General features: G+C 46.3%; 1 protein-coding gene across 2 annotated transcripts in view; it reads left to right on the top strand.

The window, feature by feature from the left end:
• LOC146208422 (pleckstrin homology domain-containing family G member 7-like) overlaps window positions 1-19,907 on the top strand; it is a 142,658-nt gene that overhangs the window by 20,665 nt on the left and 102,086 nt on the right. The window contains exon 1 of one of the 2 annotated variants that reach the window (XM_084593674.1): window positions 2,377-2,602. The exons of the other annotated variant lie outside the window; for it this stretch is intronic. Within the exon in view, the coding sequence (XP_084449800.1) occupies window positions 2,500-2,602 (103 nt within the window). The 5' untranslated portion in view covers window positions 2,377-2,499. Of the gene's footprint in view, window positions 1-2,376; window positions 2,603-19,907 lie in introns of those variants that run through there. 2 annotated transcript variants of the gene reach the window in all.

Below are 19,907 nucleotides of genomic sequence, written 5' to 3'. Positions count from 1 at the left end.
AAAGAAAAAAAGAAGAAGGAAAAACGTCATGGGGTAGACGATGACGCCGTTTTGGCAGAGGGGCAGCGGGAAGGGTCTCGAATTAAGGGCGGAGAGGTTGTACTGCAGGCATCGAGGGCAGAAAAGATGAAATCGTTGACGCATAAAAATCAACATAGATCATAGGGACGCAGCGTGAAACTCCGGGGTCTCGGCTGAAGCGGCGCGTGAGAGAGCAAAGCTCGATCTTGACCACTTCACGCAGACGACAGAAATTAGCAGAGTGTGGGAAGAATGTAGCAGACGAATAAATGCCTTCGCGCAGTTCTTCGCCCGTAATGGAGCGAATCAGCGGGCTCGAGTGATCATCAGTAAAAGGGTGGGTATCTTGGGTGCATTGAAGCGGGGCGATTGCAGTTTGTCAAGACCCTGGAACATGCTGCGATCGTCCAGTCTCGTGCACGTGAAGGGGGTTTTGGAAACGATGGTAGCAATGTCAAAAAAGCCAGAGGCTTACAGGCATGGCGTTGTTCACATGGCGACAAAGAGCGAGCACGTTCCCTATGTGAGATAGGACCCCCCTGGAACCTGGACGCAAGTACACTGTTTAGACTGTAGGGCCGACACGTACACTGTCCCAAATATCTGTAGAACCAGCCATAGTCAAATCGCACTTCAAAACCAAGTCATGGCAGTAATATATTCAGCATCGCACTATCCACAGGTTTCTCTTTTTTCGCAACCATGCCCTTCATTTTCTTATCTTAGAGGTTAAGAAACTGCAGAATCTGGTATTGACAATTTAGTTCACTACCTTTGCAAAAAAAAAAAAAAAATGCGGAGTGCGAACTGCGAAGTAACAAAAGGTGCTCTTGTCATCTCGCCTGTGTGTTGCTCATACTCGGGCAAACCTAATTCCACTAGCGAATGAACCTTGACGCATTAAACAGATGCAAAGCGAAAAAACAGCGCACTCAAAATATCGCATAACTCTTTTCATGGATATATCTATTATATCTTCGCAGTCAGTCGCGCAAAATATCCGTGAGGGTTTTGTCATGGTATAGTTACGATTTCGCTTGACGTGGATGGGATAAAATTACACAAATATGTAAGTTTTAACGGATGCACTTCAAGCGAGCTTCGCCCGACTTCGCTTGACGTGGATGGGATAAAATTACACAAATATGTAATTTTTAACGGATGCACTTCTAAGCGAGCTTCGCCCGACTCCGCTTGACGTGGATGGGATAAAATTACACAAATATGTAATTTTTAACGGATGCACTTCTAAGCGAGCTTCGCCCGACTTCGCTTGACGTGGATGGGATAAAACTACACAAATATGTATTTTTTAACGGATGCACTTCTAAGCGAGCTTCGCCCGACTTCGCTTGACGTGGAGGGGATAAAATTACACAAATATGTAATTTTTAACGGATGCACTTCTAAGCGAGCTTCGCCCGACTTCGCTTGACGTGGAGGGGATAAAATTACACAAATATGTAATTTTTAACGGATGCACTTCTAAGCGAGCTTCGCCCGACTTCGCTTGACGTGGATGGGATAAAATTACACAAATATGTTTTTTAACGGATGCACTTCTAAGCGAGCTTCGCCTGACTTCGCTTGACGGGGATTGGATAAAATTACACAAATATATAATTTTTAACGGATGCACTTCTAAGCGAGCTTCGCCCGACTTCGCTTGACGTGGATGGGATAAAATTACACAAATATGTAATTTTTAACGGATGCACTTCTAAGCGAGCTTCGCCCGACTTCGCTTGACGTGGATGGGATAAAACTACACAAATATGTATTTTTTAACGGATGCACTTCTAACCCGTGGTGCCCGACCGTGCACCCGAAGTTACAGAATTACTGTAAGCTACAGAAGCACCCGAAAAGCTGGTGATGTCACTGGCCATTTGTTTGATGACAGAATCTTGTTTGTTTGTTTGTTTGTTTGTTTGTTTGTTTGTTTGTTTGTTTGTTTGTTTGTTTGTTTGTTTGTTTGCTTGCTTGCTTGCTTGCTTGCTTGCTTGCTGCTTGCTTGCTTGCTTGTTTGTTTGTTTGTTTGTTTGTTTGTTTGTTTGTTTGTTTGTTTGTTTGTTTGTTTGTTTGTTTGTTTGTTTGTTTCAAACATTCAAGAAGGGACCGCAGAAGGAGCCGTCTTCTCTGTGGACACATATATGTTCCTATGAACTTGTTCGTGTAGTATGCTGCCAATGACATGAATCTACTGTACGCGTGACTCATGCCGTTTTGACCAGGCTCTGCGCATAAAAACGGTAGCAGGTAAGCAGTGTTACCGCAACAGTTCGACAAAGCAGTACTGGGCAGCACGAGAGCCTATACTGGTCAGAAGAAGTCGTCACCGTTCGCAGTCGGAACTGCAACCAGGTCGAAAGCCTGTAAGTACGCATCATCGACACTGCAGTGGAACAGTACCCTCTCCCGCTTTGTTATCGCGTAGGAAATACGCTGAAAATATAGAAACTACTCCACGGAACCTAAATGACGCACCTCGTGATGACGGCAAAAGCGGCGGAAACCGGAGACGTCGATGGTTCCTGGATATCGCCGACGATCCTCCATCATACGGACACGCTGCAGCCGGGTACGTCAGCATGTAGGGGCAGGAACACATGTGTTGAGGGCGCTACAAACGCTTCCCCTTTTTGTATGTCCCGCATTTGTTCTAGCTTTTGTCCTCCGTTGTTCCTGCAAACACATGGCTCTAAGCGCAGATGATGGTAATGTGTGTAATGCGAGCATAAAAACATCGTCGTTGCAAAGTGTCTGTTTAATATCGGTAAGTTTCTTTTTTCCTTGAGAAAGTATTACTTCTGCATTAACCAATAGCAGATACAGTCATAACTGAAGCATCTCGACCCGGCAAAAAGCACGCACTCATCTTAAACATCTGGCAACTACTGCTTTATATATATTGCATTTGAAAGCCATGGTAAATATTTCAGGTGGTAACCCTTTTCTTCAGAACGAATATTCTGCAGTGCTCCGTCATTTTTATTCTCTCTCTATTCCTGTTAATTGTCCTGCCGATAAACTGTGCATTTCAAAAGCGCAGCAAGTGAACGAAAGTCTGCTGGATCTCTATCTGTATCCAGCACTTTATACCAGATATTATAATAATAATAATAATAATAATAATAATAATAATAATAATAATAATAATAATAATAATAATAATAATAATAATAATAATAATAATAATAATAATAGCACATTTATTTGTCCAAGGAGTGCACAAAATTATTACAGGCCAGCCCAAACCAAAAAGGCTTGTCGGGCTCTACCCGGCAGCCGAAGGGGGAGAGTCTGCATATAGGTACACAGCTAAAAGATGGGCATAATGCAGCGTGCTCGTTTTATTGTTCGTTTTTAAAGACGCACATCCTTTCCATCGGCTTATTTTCTCTCGATGGGAAAGCACACTTTATCAATGTGTTTGATAAGCATGAGCGAAGATAATATTTTGTACACCTAGATTTTCTTGCCACATATGGTTGGTACGACAGCATTAACGCTGGGTCTTTTATTAAACGTCCGAGTGTTTTCAGCTTACGGCAATGTTCAAGCTTCGAACAAGGAATGACCCTGATGATTAGAAACTCCGACAAGCTCTTTGCGACTTGAGTGATGGAGTAAGAGTGATGGAGCGCAAACAGAGTTTTCAGCAGGTGCTGAGGTTTATGCTGTATTCACCAGCGAATAGATTATCTCACAGCCTTGTACAATGTGCATTTCAGAATACCCAATGCAGCGCTCCATATCTTAAACGACGGGTTGTCATTTTTTTTTTTTTTAGTACCTCAGGCGGTCGAAATTTCCAGAGTCCTCCACAACAGCTTCTCTCATAGCCTGAGTCTCTTTGGGACGTTAAACCCCAAAAACCAAACCAGATTTTTCGACTAGGGCTTGCTGCGGTGTCGCTGTTTGCAGTCTCACAGAAAAAAAAAATAAAAGTAGGTAATAATGATTAATTGCCTAGCTGAGTGGTGTGCAATTGCGTACAATCTTCTGCCGTAGTTTTAAGTTACAAGGCCTAGATCTGCGGGTTCAAGGTCCTTTTCTTCGCATACAAATCTTCATCTTAGTTCGAGCTCTTCCAACCAACCACACAGTCTGCATGCGAAAGAAGAACCATTTCTGTCCGGCCGCATCTGTCCGGCCGCCATTTATACCGAGAAGCAGACAGGACCACGCGACTTCCTGCGTACAGACAAGAGAGAAACAGAGGACAGACCAGTGACGAAACATGAGCTCTGTGTTATGCGCCAGGATCGAGACACGAGCGTCGGCGCGCATGGGCCACGTTCACGAGAGCCATCACGTCTCCTCCGAAAAACAGAACGAAAGACCACAGAAAGGAAAAAAGCCCCCTGACACTAGGGAGAAAAGACAGCGGTCGCTACCGCTGCGACACTTCACGATTGTGGCCGCTCCCTTTGATATCGCTCCGGAAAAAACGATCCCTTTCCTTCCTCCTCTCCTCGTTTCCTCTCTCGGCGACATCTTTGTCGTTGTTTGTTTACTTGTCGCTGCTGGCGCCGGCGATGCCCCGCCAGCTCGCGAGAATCTGGATGTCCGGCCACGGATCGTTCGCGTTCCCTAGTGCTGCTGTTGTTGAACGCTGGCCTCGCTGCCACCGCAAAAACGAAGGATTATAAGCAACGATGTAGTACCCGGGCCCGCTGAGGCGGCAGTACGGGTCGCGGTCTAGTGATGCGGAAAATCGCCCTTCTCTTCACCCTCATTCTCACTCCCTTTTCTCCGCTCGCCGGAGTAGTAATAACGCAGCATAGGCCGTTATCTTTGGACAAACACTCAGGCCGCAACCGCGGTGCCCTCCACTCCTATGCTGCCCACATTTATACCGCACCAGCCCTCTTCTCTACGGTTCTCGTGAATAAAACCGCGCAGTACTCTGAAAGCTATAGCTGGAGTTGAGTAAACAAGGCGGAATCAGCAGCCGTTTGCAAGCGTTGTCGATTTGTTAATTTACTGGTGCCAGTGCGTCGGCCAATTGCGATAGGCGAAGATAAGTACAACAACCGTCTAGGCGGTAGATCGCGGTAGGTTTCCGGGTAGGAAATCTCGGTAAATTTCCCGCCGATCATGCGACGTCCATTCTTGACCGCTTCCCCCACGCTGCGCGCGACTACAGCGGCAGGCGCGAGTACAGGGCGGAGAGTGCGGCTGTCGTTGGCCATAAACGGACAAGTGCGACGCTGTTGTTTCACGCTTACGTCGCACGCTCCACTCCGCAGCGAGGGGGCTGTCCTCCCTCCTCATGGAACGAACAGCGGCGTGACGAGTGCTGCTCGACGAAGCCATGCTTGTCGTCCGGGTGCCGTGTCGCACAGATGAGGCGCGCCGATATTAAAGCGGCACGCACAATAACCGCTTAGTGCGTGATAATGGTTTTATGGCCGAGATTCGGCTCAACACACGTGAGCGAACGGTGCTTGCGGAAATGTTGACTGGTCGTGTTTGCGCATCCAGCTGGGCGTAAATTATTGCGGGCCTCTGAAATCGGGAAAAGGAGGAAATACGGTGATGGCGCTGGTTCGCCCGTTGCCAGTGTAAACAGAAGAAATGCGGCAAGCTAGCGGAAGCCGGTCTCTGGCCGTTGACCTCCGTCGTAGGGAAGGAGGACGAAAATGCTGATTTGTAGCATGAAAGTTTCACACTCGGCGCACTCATTGATGTGTTATTGGTTCATTTTATTTTGTATGCAGATGGCAGAGTGGTTGTGAGCGATCGAAGTGAATCGTCTTGAATATTCCGATTGCATGATTTGGGGTGGAGTTGACCACCACTGTACGAAAGAACAAGTGAAACCGTTGTTGGTATAGCTTTGCATAAAACTATACGGTACTGCTATTTTTGTCTAAGTATTCCATCCGCGTTCTGTGATAGGGACAATTTTCGGCCTCCGCTAGAATTTTGCAAATCTAAAGGAATCTTGGAGATTCGATCTGGGCGGGCGAAGTTCCTCTTCCCACCGAATGGAAGACGGCACTCATAACTTTCATCCCAAAGGCAGACAAAGCCATAGATACAGACAACCTCGAGCCCATTTATCTCACGTCGTGCGTGGGCAAATTGATGGAAACAATGGTCAAAGGCACACTTTCCGAGTATCTAGAAAACAAGCGAGTCTTCGCCGACTCGATGTATGGCTTCAGGCCAAATAAATCGGCTCAGGACGTCCTGCTACAGCTTAGCAGAGAGATAGTAAATCCGATAGAACATACGAACGGAGATAAGATAGTGCTGGCTTTAGATCTGAAGGGAGCCTTCGACAATGTGCCGCACGAGATCATCCCGACACACCTTTCGGAGACTGGGTGTGGGGAGAACTCGTTAGAGTATATAAAACGCTTCCTCTCAGACCAACAGGCCTTCTTGAGGATCCAGAACGCAGAACACGGTCCCTTTCTATTAGGCATGAGAGGTACACCACAGGGAGCGGTGCTAACCCGCTGCTTTTCAACATGGCAATGAAAAATCTCCGGTCCACCTGGAGAAAGTCTCGGGTGTGCAGCTCGCGCTGTACGCGGACGACATCTCCATATGGGCCACGCAGGGCTCTCTGGGAAAAATGGAGGCCAGCTTGCAGGAGGCAGCCACCGCTGTGAATGAGTACGCGAAAAAATGCGGCCTTCATTGCTCGCCAAAAAAATCCGAATTCGCCCATATTCGTTTCTCCAAAAAATGCACAGACAAGATAGAATTGCGATTCGGATCAGAGCCAATGCCAGAGAGGGAGGAAATTAGAGTACTGGGTCTTTTCATTCACCAGCGTAAGCTAGCGACGACCAAGCTCAACAAGCTAAAAAAGGTAGGAGACCAGGTGAGCCGAATGGTCCGCAGAGTCTCAAACAAGAAAGGGGGACTGAGAAGCAAAGTTGCTCTACGACTGGCCAATGCCTTTTGTAACAAGCAGAATCCTGTACTCGACCCCCTATCTCCATCTCAAGAAACACTAGGAGAACACCATCGAGGTGATCACGCTCAAAAAAGAGCTAAGAAGGCCCTCGACCTCCCTATAACCACGTCGAACCTGAGACTCCAATGTCTGGGTATGACGAACTCGCTCGAGGAGCTGACAGAAGCCCACCTCACGAGCCAATACACGCGATTATCGCAGACACCGTCGGGGCATCGCCTATTAACCCGTCTACACATACAACACATGACTGTAACCGAGGAAAGAGTAAGGCTTCCCCAGGAGTGGCGATACACCCTGCACGTAAAACCCCTCCCACTAACATGTCCAAGGACGACCACGAGGGTAGGCGCATGGCCAGGGCAGAACCCTCAGCTCACCCTACGAAGGGAAACCCGGATTGTACTATGTGGACGCGTCCGGCCCGCACCAAGGCGGGTGGTACATGGCGGCAGTGATCCACGAGTTCAAAACGGTAGACGGGCTCACATTTAAAGCCCGAAACGTAACACAGGTAGAGCAGGTCGCCATCGCGTTAGCAGCAACACACTCTGATTCCAAAACAATCATAACGGACTCGCGAGGGACGTGTAGAACTTTCAACAGGGCTGGGTCCCGTACCTGGCCTACCGGCTACTAAAAAACGGCTCGGACCTGGCCTACCGACTACTGCAAAACAGCTCGTACGTGGAATGTCCATCCCGCCGCTTCATAGTCTGGGCTCTGGCCCATTCGGAGCTAGGAGGAAAAGAGGCAGCAGATGCCGCCACCCGCGCGCTTTCTAGCCGGGCAACCTCGTCTCCTTCCTCCTCAAAAAAATTCACACAAGCCTACACTTTCAGAGAAATTACTCAGCTGTACCAAAACAGACACAAGTCCTTGGTCAAACGAGCAATGGCGGCAGCGGAAGCCACTGGCGTCCCGTACTAGGGACTCCACCTAGTGTTTGTGAGGGGAAGGGCACTAAGACTGACCCCAGAGCAACCTTCATATAACTCTCTGTTTTTATTAAACGTTTTCACCACCACCCCTCAACAACAATGACAGTGTGAACTGACGAGACTATCATTTGAGGCAATATACTCTTAAATGACCCTCAAACGCTTCTCCCTAAGGCTGCGGCTTCTTGCTTTTTAAGGTTTTGCTCCCCCTTCAGTCTGGTTGGTGGTCTATGCAAGCGAAAATTCGGCACAACAAGTTATGTGGCCTGGCCTGGTGGTCGGCTTCTCAGGATACATTACACTGGGAAAAGAGCCTGCACCTTCAAACACTGCTTCTGTAAGCTCGAGCAGGCAATATGTGAAGTACCTATAGCCATCGTCTGACGTCAGCTTTCTGTGCCTAAATTTTTTCTCTTAAATATTGATGCGCTCCCTCACACCCAATAAAATTACGAGGAGCGACTAAAGTAGTGAAAGGTGAAAGCCTGAGTGCCGCACTCTGCTACGCAAATGTCACTAATTAACTAATTACTTAATTAAGCAGTTATTATTTGATGATTTTAAATATGTTAATAAATAATTACTTAACTTATGAATTATTAATTCATTGGTAACTGATTATTCATTGCCATATGGCCATATAAAGCATGCATTCGCGCATACTGTGGTGGTGCTCTGTGATTGGTCGAGACCTCTATGACGTCATCCCGCCTCGGCCAATCAGAGCCGCCTCAAAAGCGGGACACATTTTGTCCACGACAGCATTAAAGACTTTCGCCTTAATAAAAATCCGCCACAAATCTTTTTTTAATGTTTGCTGAAGTATATAGCATGCTCAAAAGTAATGGGGAGTGGCGTGAACAGCTAAGAAACAGCAAGTGTATAAAGACTGATTTAAGTGCAGATGTTTTATAGTCGAAGCATCCAATTAATATGGCATTGCCAAGCCATGGTTCAGTAGGCAGTTTAGGCACTGCGTAGTCAAACGTTTAGGACTGAACACGCTGCTACTCTCATCTCCAGCGAAAGCTATCCTCGAAAGCTTTCCTACACGAGGAACGAAAGCGGGCGTTGAAAATTTTAAGTCGTGTATCTGATGTTTTATTATTACAAGCACTTCACTATTAAATGTTTCGGCCGAAGTACTTACGTGGTTTCTGCGCAGAGCATAGTAGGGAGCGTGTGAGCAATGTGAGCAGAGTAGGCAGCAATATCATTTCCTTGGCGCGCATTCGTTGCAGCGCTTCTGCAGGTGTGGGATTGGATGGCACAGCGGCGCTCCGGTCTGTGCGGCATTCTCGTAGCCGCGTGAAAATTTTCATTCAATTTGACTGTCACGTGAGGTAATTAATGTGATTAATTAATGACACAAGTGACCATGCCTTTTGGCTAATTTACTCATTATTAATGACCATGGCTCTGTACTGATTAATCACTGCCTTCTAATTATGACTGGTCATGCCATCAACCGATGATGTCACATACGGCGACACTTTTGCGGACACTTTCGATGATAACAAAGCCTAGTAAAGCTTTCGCCTTCATAAAACTGTGCACTTCACTGTGCATTTCAGGGCGGGTTAAATATTAAACTCCGTTTGTGAGGCGTGGACGGTACGTCCGCAGTGTATGCAACAATGCAAAATGTAGATACTCGGGTACTGTTATTGAAAATTCATCATTGTTGTTTTTAGTATTCTTATTTACCCTCCGTGAGAAACCTCGGCCTGTCTTTGACGAGCATTCAGCACTCGAGTTCTACCCCATATCCGCTGCTACGTGATGCTTCCCATCCGCGTGACGGACGTATAGGTTAGATTCTGACATTATCTGACGATTTACATGCACAACAACCCCGCCGGGGTGGCGCAGTGGTTACGGCGCTCGACTACTGTTCCCAAGGACGCGGGATCGAATCCCGGCCTCGGCGGCCGCTTTTCGGTGAAGACGAAAAGCAAGGCTCCCGTGTGCTGTGCGATGTCAGTTCACGTTAAAGAACCCCAGGTGGTCGAAATTTCCCGAGTCCTCCACTACGGCGTCTCTCATAGCCTGAGTCGCTTTGGGACGTTAAACCCCACAAACCAAACATGCACAACATGTGAGCCATGCACGATGGCCTATTCTATATTTGGCTCTTTCTAACAGTGTACCGTTATATTTCCTCGTTAGCTGAAATTAAGCACCCAGCTTATCAGAGCGACGTTTCTGCGCGCACCATTTCGCAATAACGGCCGTGAGGTGTCAGGTTCCTTTCACTTCGGAATGACTATGGCATGTCGCGCCGATGATTGGCAGTGCAGATTGGTTTTGGAAATTGGATGCGACCTCGTAGTTGTTTGCGTGCCTTGTGTTCATAATAGGGAGCCCGTTTTGGCCCTCAAATTAGTGACGTTACACTGATGACCTATTTGCAAAGGTGTGTTTTGGAAGGTCCCGTAACAAATCATCAGATTTCATCAGATTGTTCCCTGAGGATTAACAAATCATCAGGGAACACCAGGCGTGCATGTGTTCCCTGGATAAACAGCACGCGTTCGCTTCGCGTTTCTTTCTATAACTTTGTGAAAAATGAGTTTCACAGTTTTTTTTTTCCGCGTAGTTTTCATAAAGTTGTCGGAAGCAAATAAGACGAAGCGAACTGGTAAAGCGTTACCTGCGTTGCAAGACACGAGAATGCCTGGAACGAGGAAACGGGGTCATATGTTGTATAGGACCTTGCAACATACACCTTTGTAAAATGGTCTTCAGTGCAACGTCTCAAATTAAAGGGCCAACGGGCTTCATACTATGAACACAAGGCGCACCGACTATCAAGAGGGCGCATCAGGTTTCCAATATTAACAGCGCCGCCAATTTAGCCAATTTATCTCCATGATTAGAGACAGCAAAAAGTTCGCGTATTATATACCCTTGCTCAGATTCCACCTTCTCTTTACAAACTTTGATATAGTAATTGTTAAATCGCAAAGTTTTCAAGTGTTTGCTTATAAACAAGAATCGTGGGGTGAATGCTGAATTACGTGCTCAAGTATAGCAATGAAAAGAGTAGTTTAAAGTGAAGAGAAGTTTCAATCCTTCAGAGAATGAGTGATCCTCCAAGATGTATACGAATGAAGTTGTGGATTAATAAATGGGCCATAACTATTTGGAGCAAGCAATAAAAACTAAGGAAGATGAGGCAGTTACGTGCGCCTATTTTTTAAATATACACAGCGCAACAAACATAGGACAAGCGAGTAGACGGGAACAGCGCTGTTCCCGTCTACTCGCTTGTCCTATGTTTGTTGCGCTGTGTATTTTTTAAAAAATGAAGCACCAACTAGCTCAACTCACAGTTCACGTGCGCCTATGTACCGCATGCATTTTTTACTAGAGGAGAAGAATGCGGGCGTATGTACGGCTTGGGTTAAGTACCCGGTATCTGTGAGCGAATAAATTAACAGCGCCAAATGAGCTTGAGAGCGATGAAGTTATTGAGAGTAAGAAATCAGTGAACAAGGAAAAAATGATGGTAAACAATATGTAAGAATTAGTAAAAGATATCGAGAAGGTGTGAGAGTGTTAGGGAGGGTAAATGAGCGAGCGTGTCAGAGTGAACGAGTGAGAGGTAGTGACAGTAAAGGTACGTGAGAGTGTGAGAGTACGGAAATGTGAGTGAGCAGAAGATATCTGACGGCAAGCACGTGAGAACGAGTAAAAGATAGTAAGTGAGAATAAGTGATAACGAGTTAGAATGAGGTTGGGAGAGAGCTAGTGAGTGCGGGTGAGAGTAGGAGTGGGTGAGATTTACGGGGAGAGAGTGAGTTAGAGCAAGTGAAAGTGAGTGAGGGTAACTGAGAGCGAGTAATAGTGAGTGAAGGGCACACAGAAAGCAAAATGAATCAGGGTTGATGAATGAGGCTCAGTGCCCTATCCAACGTCTGAACAAGAGGGCTTGTCATGTGGGCATAGTGAAATGAAGCGCGAGTGTGTGAGAGTGAGTGAAGGAATGCTTAATACGACTGGTTTACAGAGTTAGTTAGAGTAATTGAGGGGGAGCGTAAGATTTAGCGAGAAAGTGAATGAATAAAATGAGCAATAGTAAGTGATTGACAGTGGGCAAATAATTAAGAACATGAAAGTGGGTGGAAGTGAGAGCGCGTGAGAGTATGTGAAAGTTTGTGAGAGAGACTAAGTAAGAGTGAGGGATGGTGAGTGAGTAGATAAAAGTAAAAAGTAAGAGTACGTGATTGTGAGAGCGACAGCAAGCGAGAGTGAAATTGAGTTTGAGTAAAGAAAAGTTAGTATGAAAAATTAAGAGTCAATAAAACTGATTAATTAAGGGACAGTGAATGAACGAAAGAATAAATTAAAAAGGAAATGAGAGCGAATAAGGTTAGACTTACTAAGTGAGAGTGAGAGTGGGGCAGCTAAAATGAATGCAAAGGTAATTGTGTAAAAAAATGTGACAGTAACGTTCAGTGAGCTCGGATGGACAGAAGTGAGTGGAGTGAACAAGTAAGTGTAAGAGATTGAGTTTTAGAAAGAGAAATGAGAATAAATTTTCCGAGATCACTGCAGTATCTGCTCTGGAGAAATGCGTAAGCCTGAACGTTGCTGTGTTGTCCGCGAGATGTGTCAGCGCGATTCCGCGAGTGGCAGATATTTGGCCTTTCCTTTCCCGTAATCCACTTATTGGCTCTATGTTAATTACCTAAATAATGCACATCAGCCATACTGTCACTTGCGCACCCTTCCTTGACGCTCTATCCGATGGTACCATTATTTTCTTGATATGCCACCAGTTCCTCTTTTACAGCTCCGACAAGGTCACGCCCATACGAAACCCGCCTACATAGCAACACAATGCTTACGCATTAATAAATATCAGTGAATGAGTAAGCGTTATTGGATATCGAGTGAGTATTAAACACTCGCGAAGCAGCCAGAAAGCGAGCAACGTCGATCTCCACCCGTTACCATGCTTCTGACACGGGAAACGAACATCGTCGCGATACCCCGATATTTCGCCTCGGTCAAGAGTACTGTTTTCGAAACAACTTTTCCGACTTCCGCAGGCTGAACTACTAACGTACGTTGCACGCGAGCCCTATGACAAGCAATCTCCCAACTGGACGGGCAGCTTTGGTAGCAGACGCCGCTCCGACGCTGATGCCTGTCCAAATAGCTGGGGTTGCAGTATCGGGAAGGATATCGAATGAGAAGATTGAAGACCGCTGCAAGACGTGGTGAAGCATCGGCACGTTGTACCGGCTAACTGCAGCCGTAGGAGGCGAGGCGAGGCGAGGCCACGCAATCAGGCCTGGGCGAATCGGGAACGCTCTCGAAAGAAGAGAACTCCGTGCACTCTTGGCACGGGAGCCCGTAAGGTACACATGCCTCGTCTTCCTTTTTATGCTCTTCCGTGGCTTCTTTTTTTTATGCCTCCTGTATTTGCAGTCCGCCTCTTTTAGTGCTGGCATGGCAAATGGGGTGGTTCGCACAGGCCGTCGAGACGATATAGCCGGAGAAGATGCTGTTTGATTTGGAAGGCGCGCCCCGTCGCAAAAGATACTGCAAGTTGGCACACGAATCACGTGCCCTGTACTAGACCCAAAACGAATGCTTGCACTGGGATTAGTGTTTATAGGTTCCAGAAAATAGCTCCCCGTAGAAGAGTCTTCGCACCGGAGCACATAACATGCTCTCGGTTCTATTAATTGCACTGCTCTCACTACCTTGACATTCAGTCAGCTGCGAGTTTTGCGAAAGTCTAAATGAGAACAATTTCGAGCGATGCAGGGATAGCTTTGCGCAAATGTAAATAGCAGCAAAGCTGCGCCAGACGTTATAAAGCCATTCGTTTCTGACTTTTTTTTTTCTAATGAAGTTGATTGTCAAGCGTACATCTATTGCCCATCCTTTGCACAGAAGAGACAGAAAACTGTTAAAAAGTGGAAAAGCATGAAACATCATCTTGATGTTAAGGCACTGCACTGTGTTGCAACTGTGTTGCAATAATCCAATGACCAGCTGTCCCTTCCGAACACAGAAACCCACTTAACGTGACCTCTTAGCGCCACATTCTTTAAAATGGTCCATTCCTGTCTTTCTTTTCACTTTTTTTTTTTCATTTATTGATTCCTTAAGGGCTCGAAGGCATTACATAACGGGAGAGAAGAGGGGGGGGGGGGGCATATAGTTTTGTAAATGTCGGAAACAATAGGAATAAAGCGCACAGTAAAAAGTAAAAAATGAAACTACAAAGTGCAACACACGTGAGAACTGCGGTATTCATGTAAAAGTTTAGCAGAGGATTATAAAGTGCTAAAAAATGAGACTAAAATAAAAAATAAAATAATGCACAAAACAGTCGATATAAGTTAAATTAATTTTAATTTTTAGCGATGTCCTTAGGCAGTGAATTTCAGAGTACTATTGCGTTAGAGAGGAATGAGGTGTTTTAAGCAGACGTGTGGCCGCTTATACGTGCTATCGGTTTATCGTGGCCGAGGCGGGCGGGTGCTCTTATTGGGGCCGCTATCAAGTTGTGGCGTGATTTTGTATTATGATAAAATGTGTGAAATAAACAATGGCGGGAAATGACATGACGTGATTCGAGTGTTGAGAGACGAAGGGACTGCTTGGGGGAGGTAACACTTGATTTTCGTGAGTAACATGAAGTTATAAACCGAGCTGCACGATTTTGGATTTATTCCAATTCGATAGTGAGATAGGATTACCATGGATGTCAAATGGATGAGGCACGCTTTGAATTTGGGTGTAGAAAAATGTTTGGTACACAGTTTTATTTCAGGAGATGCAGATTTAAGATTACGTCGCTGGTAGCCAAATGAGAGTGAAGCGTCGGAGCAAATTGATTCAGTGTGCGTTCTTTCTTTCTTTCTTTCTTTCTTTCTTTCTTTCTTTCTTTCTTTCTTTCTTTCTTTCTTTCTTTCTTTCTTTCTTTCTTTCTTTCTTTCTTTCTTTCTTTCTTTCTTTCTTTCTTTCTTTCAACGGCAGGGCATAGCAGCTTGAGCTTGACGGGGGCTGAAAGAAACATTTCTTTATTTCTTTCCATCTCTCTCTCTCTCTCTCTCTCTCTCTCTCTCATCCTAGTCGTTCCTGATTAGTTATTAGCTCACATTTATCGCTTCCCAGTTGTTTGTCGCTGGAAGGCTGTCCCGTTTCAAGACTTATATTTCTACATGCGCAACCAAAAAAAAAAAAAAAAAAAAAAAAAAAAAGAAATGAGTATCGACGGAGCCTACAAGTCCGCCTTCGGTCACGAACACACCCTGGGCGGAGAGACTCGTAACGAAAGCGCCTCCACACGTATAACTCCGGCTCGCGTTTAAATGGTGCAGTGCTCTGAAAGCCTCGCTTCCACCAGCAGAGATGCAAAGCATTCTTGTACGACTTCAAACGCAAGGTCGTTTCCTGAGTACGGTGTCGCATAGCTGTCCCACTGGATAAGCCGTTCAAGCCAATCACTATAATCCCCTAGAATCGGGCGCGCTCCTCAACCAAGGGTGAGCTAGTACACTGAGCGCAACTATACTGTGAATCCGACCGCTTACTGGCTGAATCCGTCGCTCCGCCTTATCCAGCGCTGCACGCTTTTCCTCGAACGCGTGTAACTGTAAGTAGCGAAACGAACGGCGTGTCCGGCGCGCCCCTGATGGCGTGACCGGCGCTCGTCCTTTCGATCCCGATCGCCGCTCGCACCAGCAGACAAATGGCCGCGGCTGCCGCGATTCGTATCTCTGTGGCCGCGGTTCTGGCTCGCGAAGAAGAGTTCGCTCTCCACATTTCAAGGACGGGGTCCGTTCGGAGGGGTTCATTTTCTTAGCCTCCTCCGGGAATTCCTCATCTTTTCCGCCAAGTCCTTTTACACCCGTTTGTTTCGTCAGGCAGAAAGTTAGGTGGACGGATGAGATTAAGAAGTTCGCAGGGGTCAAGTGGATGCAGCTAGCACAGAACCGGGCTAAGTGGAGAAATATTGGAGAGGCCTTCACCCTGCAGTGGGTATAGTCAGGCTGATGATTATTATGATTATGATGATGATGATTATGATGATGATGATGATGGTGGTGGTGGTGGTGATGTTTCGACAGTTTTGTTTGCCCGCCTCAGCCCTTAGTGCATTGTCTCGTCACGTTTTTCCTTCTGCCATGCTTCTTTCGTTAAGCCGGGTACAGGAACTACGCCCATCATCATCGTTTTCGTGTCTGCGGTTACACCATAGCCCATACAATCCTCCTGCGCTGTCATCGCGGTGATGGCATTCCAATGAGATAGCCTTCTTTGGTCAAAGGCTGGCTTGTAGACAGTAGTGAGTGGAACGATTGTGTTCAAATTGTTAACACTGGCCATATTCTTGCTAACACATTTTCACTAAACACCAAGAGTATGCACCGAGTAAGCAGTCTATGAATTTTTGGTGGAAAACCGAGATAATTTGCAAACGACCAAAACTAACGCCATTTCGGCGAATACTGTTGTGGCTGCTGGAACTGGTGTTGTGCTATAGCCTAAAATGCGTATAGTGGAGAACACGAACGTGATGCACGAAAACGTCTCTTTTTTCACCGTCTTTAACACCGCTGCTACACTATGCAAGCCGAGGATGCGTACCATATGCCTTAGCAACGATGTCAGTAAAAGCTAGTGAGGAGTATGCTACCTCTAAAAAAGAAAGCCTCCAGCCAGTGTTAAGTTTAAGATATATCTCCTTTAACACAGCACGGGGAAAAAAAGTATGGCATGCCGGTGCTCCGCTTAAGCTAGTTTAAAGCATTCGCAGACTTCTAAACGAATTGTGCATTCCTCGCTTAGAGAACAACGAAACGAGCACTGCAATACACTTTCCTAAAAACAAAAAGCCCGTTTTCCTTGTTGGCTCGGTAATCTCTGCCGGAACAGTAAATGTAAGCCTGAAGTCTCGAAAGAAAGAAAACATCGCTGCTCCCTTATGTGCCAGCACCAAATGAGATTTCAGCTTGTAATTCAGTTAAGCAAATTTGATTTCACGAGAAACGCGCATGTGTGTGTGTCCATACGTGCCGAGAATGATTTCAGATTGCATTTTGTCGCCGTTGCTGCTGCTCTTTCATTGTCTGGAGTAAGCTCTTGCGTCAAAGTAAACGCCCCCCCCCCCCCCCCCCCCCCACACACACACACAGCCCTCTCCCGCACCTCTCCGTCTGTGTTATACATACACAGAAGAAACTCTATCGGCAGTTAACCAACAAAAAACACTTACACAGCAAAATTCGTAGTGTGGGAATGAATGGCCATTTGACATGGACAAGGTTTTATTAATATTTTAGTCAATTTGAAACAAAATTCAATGAATCGCTTTAAACTGAATGCAATGAAAGCTCCACGCAGAGAGCGTTCAAGCACATGTAGCCCGCCGCAGAGACAGCTATGGGGACCTTGCCGTTAATGTGGAGCCTTACAGCATGGTCCTTCACTCTAAACGAAACTCGATTTTCGTCGGACCACTTGACCTGTTTTGCAGTGGCACACACACACTGTAGTGACTGCACAAACACCATTTCTGCGCGCTTCCTTTTGCAGATCTCGGAGCTAAGAGAAGCAAGCCTTGGCGATTGACATTTACCGAGCCTTGCATCAATTGTTGATGGGGCAGGTGCCGTTGCGTCAGCATCACGATAAAAGCATCAATTGCTCTTTGTAGCCCGATGAGTAAGAGTTACACTTACGCCCAAGTAATTTGTTCGCTGCTCGCTCGCTCGGATAAGCGCTGACATCACTGCAGGAAGTAGGGTTCGCCACCTGCTATTGACTTGTGCTGGGACAAGGGCATCAAGGACACAGATTCTGCGCGAAGTGGGACTAACCACAACAAGGGAAGAGGACTTTTCTACACGGCTCACAACGCTAAGAGCGCGAGCCTGCTCCGGTTCCTCACGGAAAACCATTTACATGAGTTTCTATAATATGCCTTATGGCAAGCTTGCGCACACAAAAAAAAAAAAAGAAAAAAAAAACAATGTAGGGTCGTCATCTGCGATCCTCATGTTGAGACACTTAACGTGTTTTTAATTCGAGGCCCCATTCTAAGAGAACTCAGTTAAGCCCCGGAATTCGAGATAAGTGCACCTGTGCATTTTGGGTAAAGTTCTTTTCCCTTTGTCTTCAGTTCATGGTAAGCTGTCAGAGAAGGTCGCGTAGTGACAATGCATCTGCCAGTGTTGTGAAGCTTCAGTGCAGGCAAAAAAAAAATCCGAAATGGTCGAAATTATTCCGATGTCCTGCACTGCCGTTTGCCAGAACAGTTTAGCGAATGAATATGTTTATGATTTGGTTTACAGGGGGTTTCCCAAAGCGACTCCGCCTATGAGAGACACCTAGTGGAGGGTCCGAACCACCTGGGGTCATTCGACGTGCACTGTCATCGCACAGCACACGGACGCCTTGCTTTTCGCTTATATCAAAAAGCGGCTGCAGTGATCGGTATTCGATCCTGCATCCATGGTTGGAACATTCGAGCGCCCTAACCACAGCGCTACCGCGGCGAGGTGGTAAGGCAGCGAACCTAAAAGAGGTATCGCTCCTTGGAATTCTTTATTGTTTTGTCATCTCACGCTTAGCATGGCCCGATACGTCAATTAAAGACGCGTCATTCACAGCATAGATCGAAGAACTCTCATGCTTTGCCCAGTGCGTACGAAAGGCCCTAAGAACCCGACGGACGAAAAACCCTCTGCTTTCTGTTCGCAAAGGAGAAGTGTTTGATGTTTACAGACACAGCATCGGCTATAGAGCGCTGTTAGAGCACGACTCCGCTCGCTGTTGGCTGTTTACTCTTCTCCAAAATCCTCTTATCGAACAACGCGCCCCCACTTCTGCTGTGTAGCATTTATGCATAAGCGCAGCTCGAGAAGACGCCAGAATCGAAATGGAAGTGCACTCCTGTTCTACTGGCCACTCTACAAATAGAGAGCTTTCCGCTCGTCGGAAATCGAACGGGGCTCCCAGTCCGATACTCAAATGTCGTGGGTGCTATCTCGCCTTCAATTCGGCTTGTGCGAAGTGGAAAAGCCCCGTAAGTCTTCGTGGTAACGTGACCGGTAGCCGTTCGTAAGTGCTTTACCTTGGAGACTAACCGGGGTTGCGTAGTTTCGGCTTTCAAAATACGGCTCTCCTTTTGCAGCGCCGCGGTAGCTCAGTGGTTTGAGGGCTCGACTGCTGAACCCAAGGATCGAATCCCGGCCGCCGCGAGCGATTTTCAGTGGAGGCGAAAAGCAAGGTGCTGTGCCATGTCAGTGCACGTTAAAAAAGCCCAGGTGGTCAAAATTTCCGCAGCCCTCCAATATGACATCTCTCATAGCCTGAGTCGCTTTGGGACGTTGAAAACCATAAACCAACCTAAATCTACGTCAAATGCACGCCGAGAAATATTTAACTCTTATGCTGCTCTTTTTCTTTCACTTAAATACACGTCAACGATCAATTAAAAAGACAATAAAGGGGCCAGCAAGGCTAACCTATCCTTATTAGCAATAAGTGTCTTTGTCCGTTAAATTCGCCTGCACTCCACAAAAGTAAACAATGCACTTCGGCATCCCCATCATCTCGGAAAGGACATAACAAACAGATAAATGAAAGACGAAAACCGGTGTTTTCATTTGTTCTTTTCGCTGAGTAAAATTTAGTTAGACCAACAGGCAACGGTTATCTCTTTTGATATACTTTGAAGTGTGCCCCAGTGCGCATACTCTTCTTTCACTAAGCACAGCAATTTGAACAGATAGATTAGACAGTTTAAAACCACGTGCGTTAGTTTTAGGCACACGAAAGTCACCGTCTTGGAGCACTAAATTGCAACTGAAATGATTTTCCCGGCAATGGTCCCCATTTAAATCTTGGTGTGGTCGAACTACGGAAAAAAAAAATTGAAATCCCCCCCCCCCCCCCCCCCACACACACCTTTTTTTTTTAACTCGGTAAAAGGACGTTTAGTCATTAGTCCTCGTTGACTTTCGAAAATCCTG

Source organism: Amblyomma maculatum, chromosome 1, assembly GCF_055883805.1.
Source record: "Amblyomma maculatum isolate TAMU_Amacu chromosome 1, ASM5588380v1, whole genome shotgun sequence".
NCBI lineage: Eukaryota > Metazoa > Arthropoda > Arachnida > Ixodida > Ixodidae > Amblyomma > Amblyomma maculatum.
This window is presented reverse-complemented; position numbering and strand designations above follow the sequence as displayed.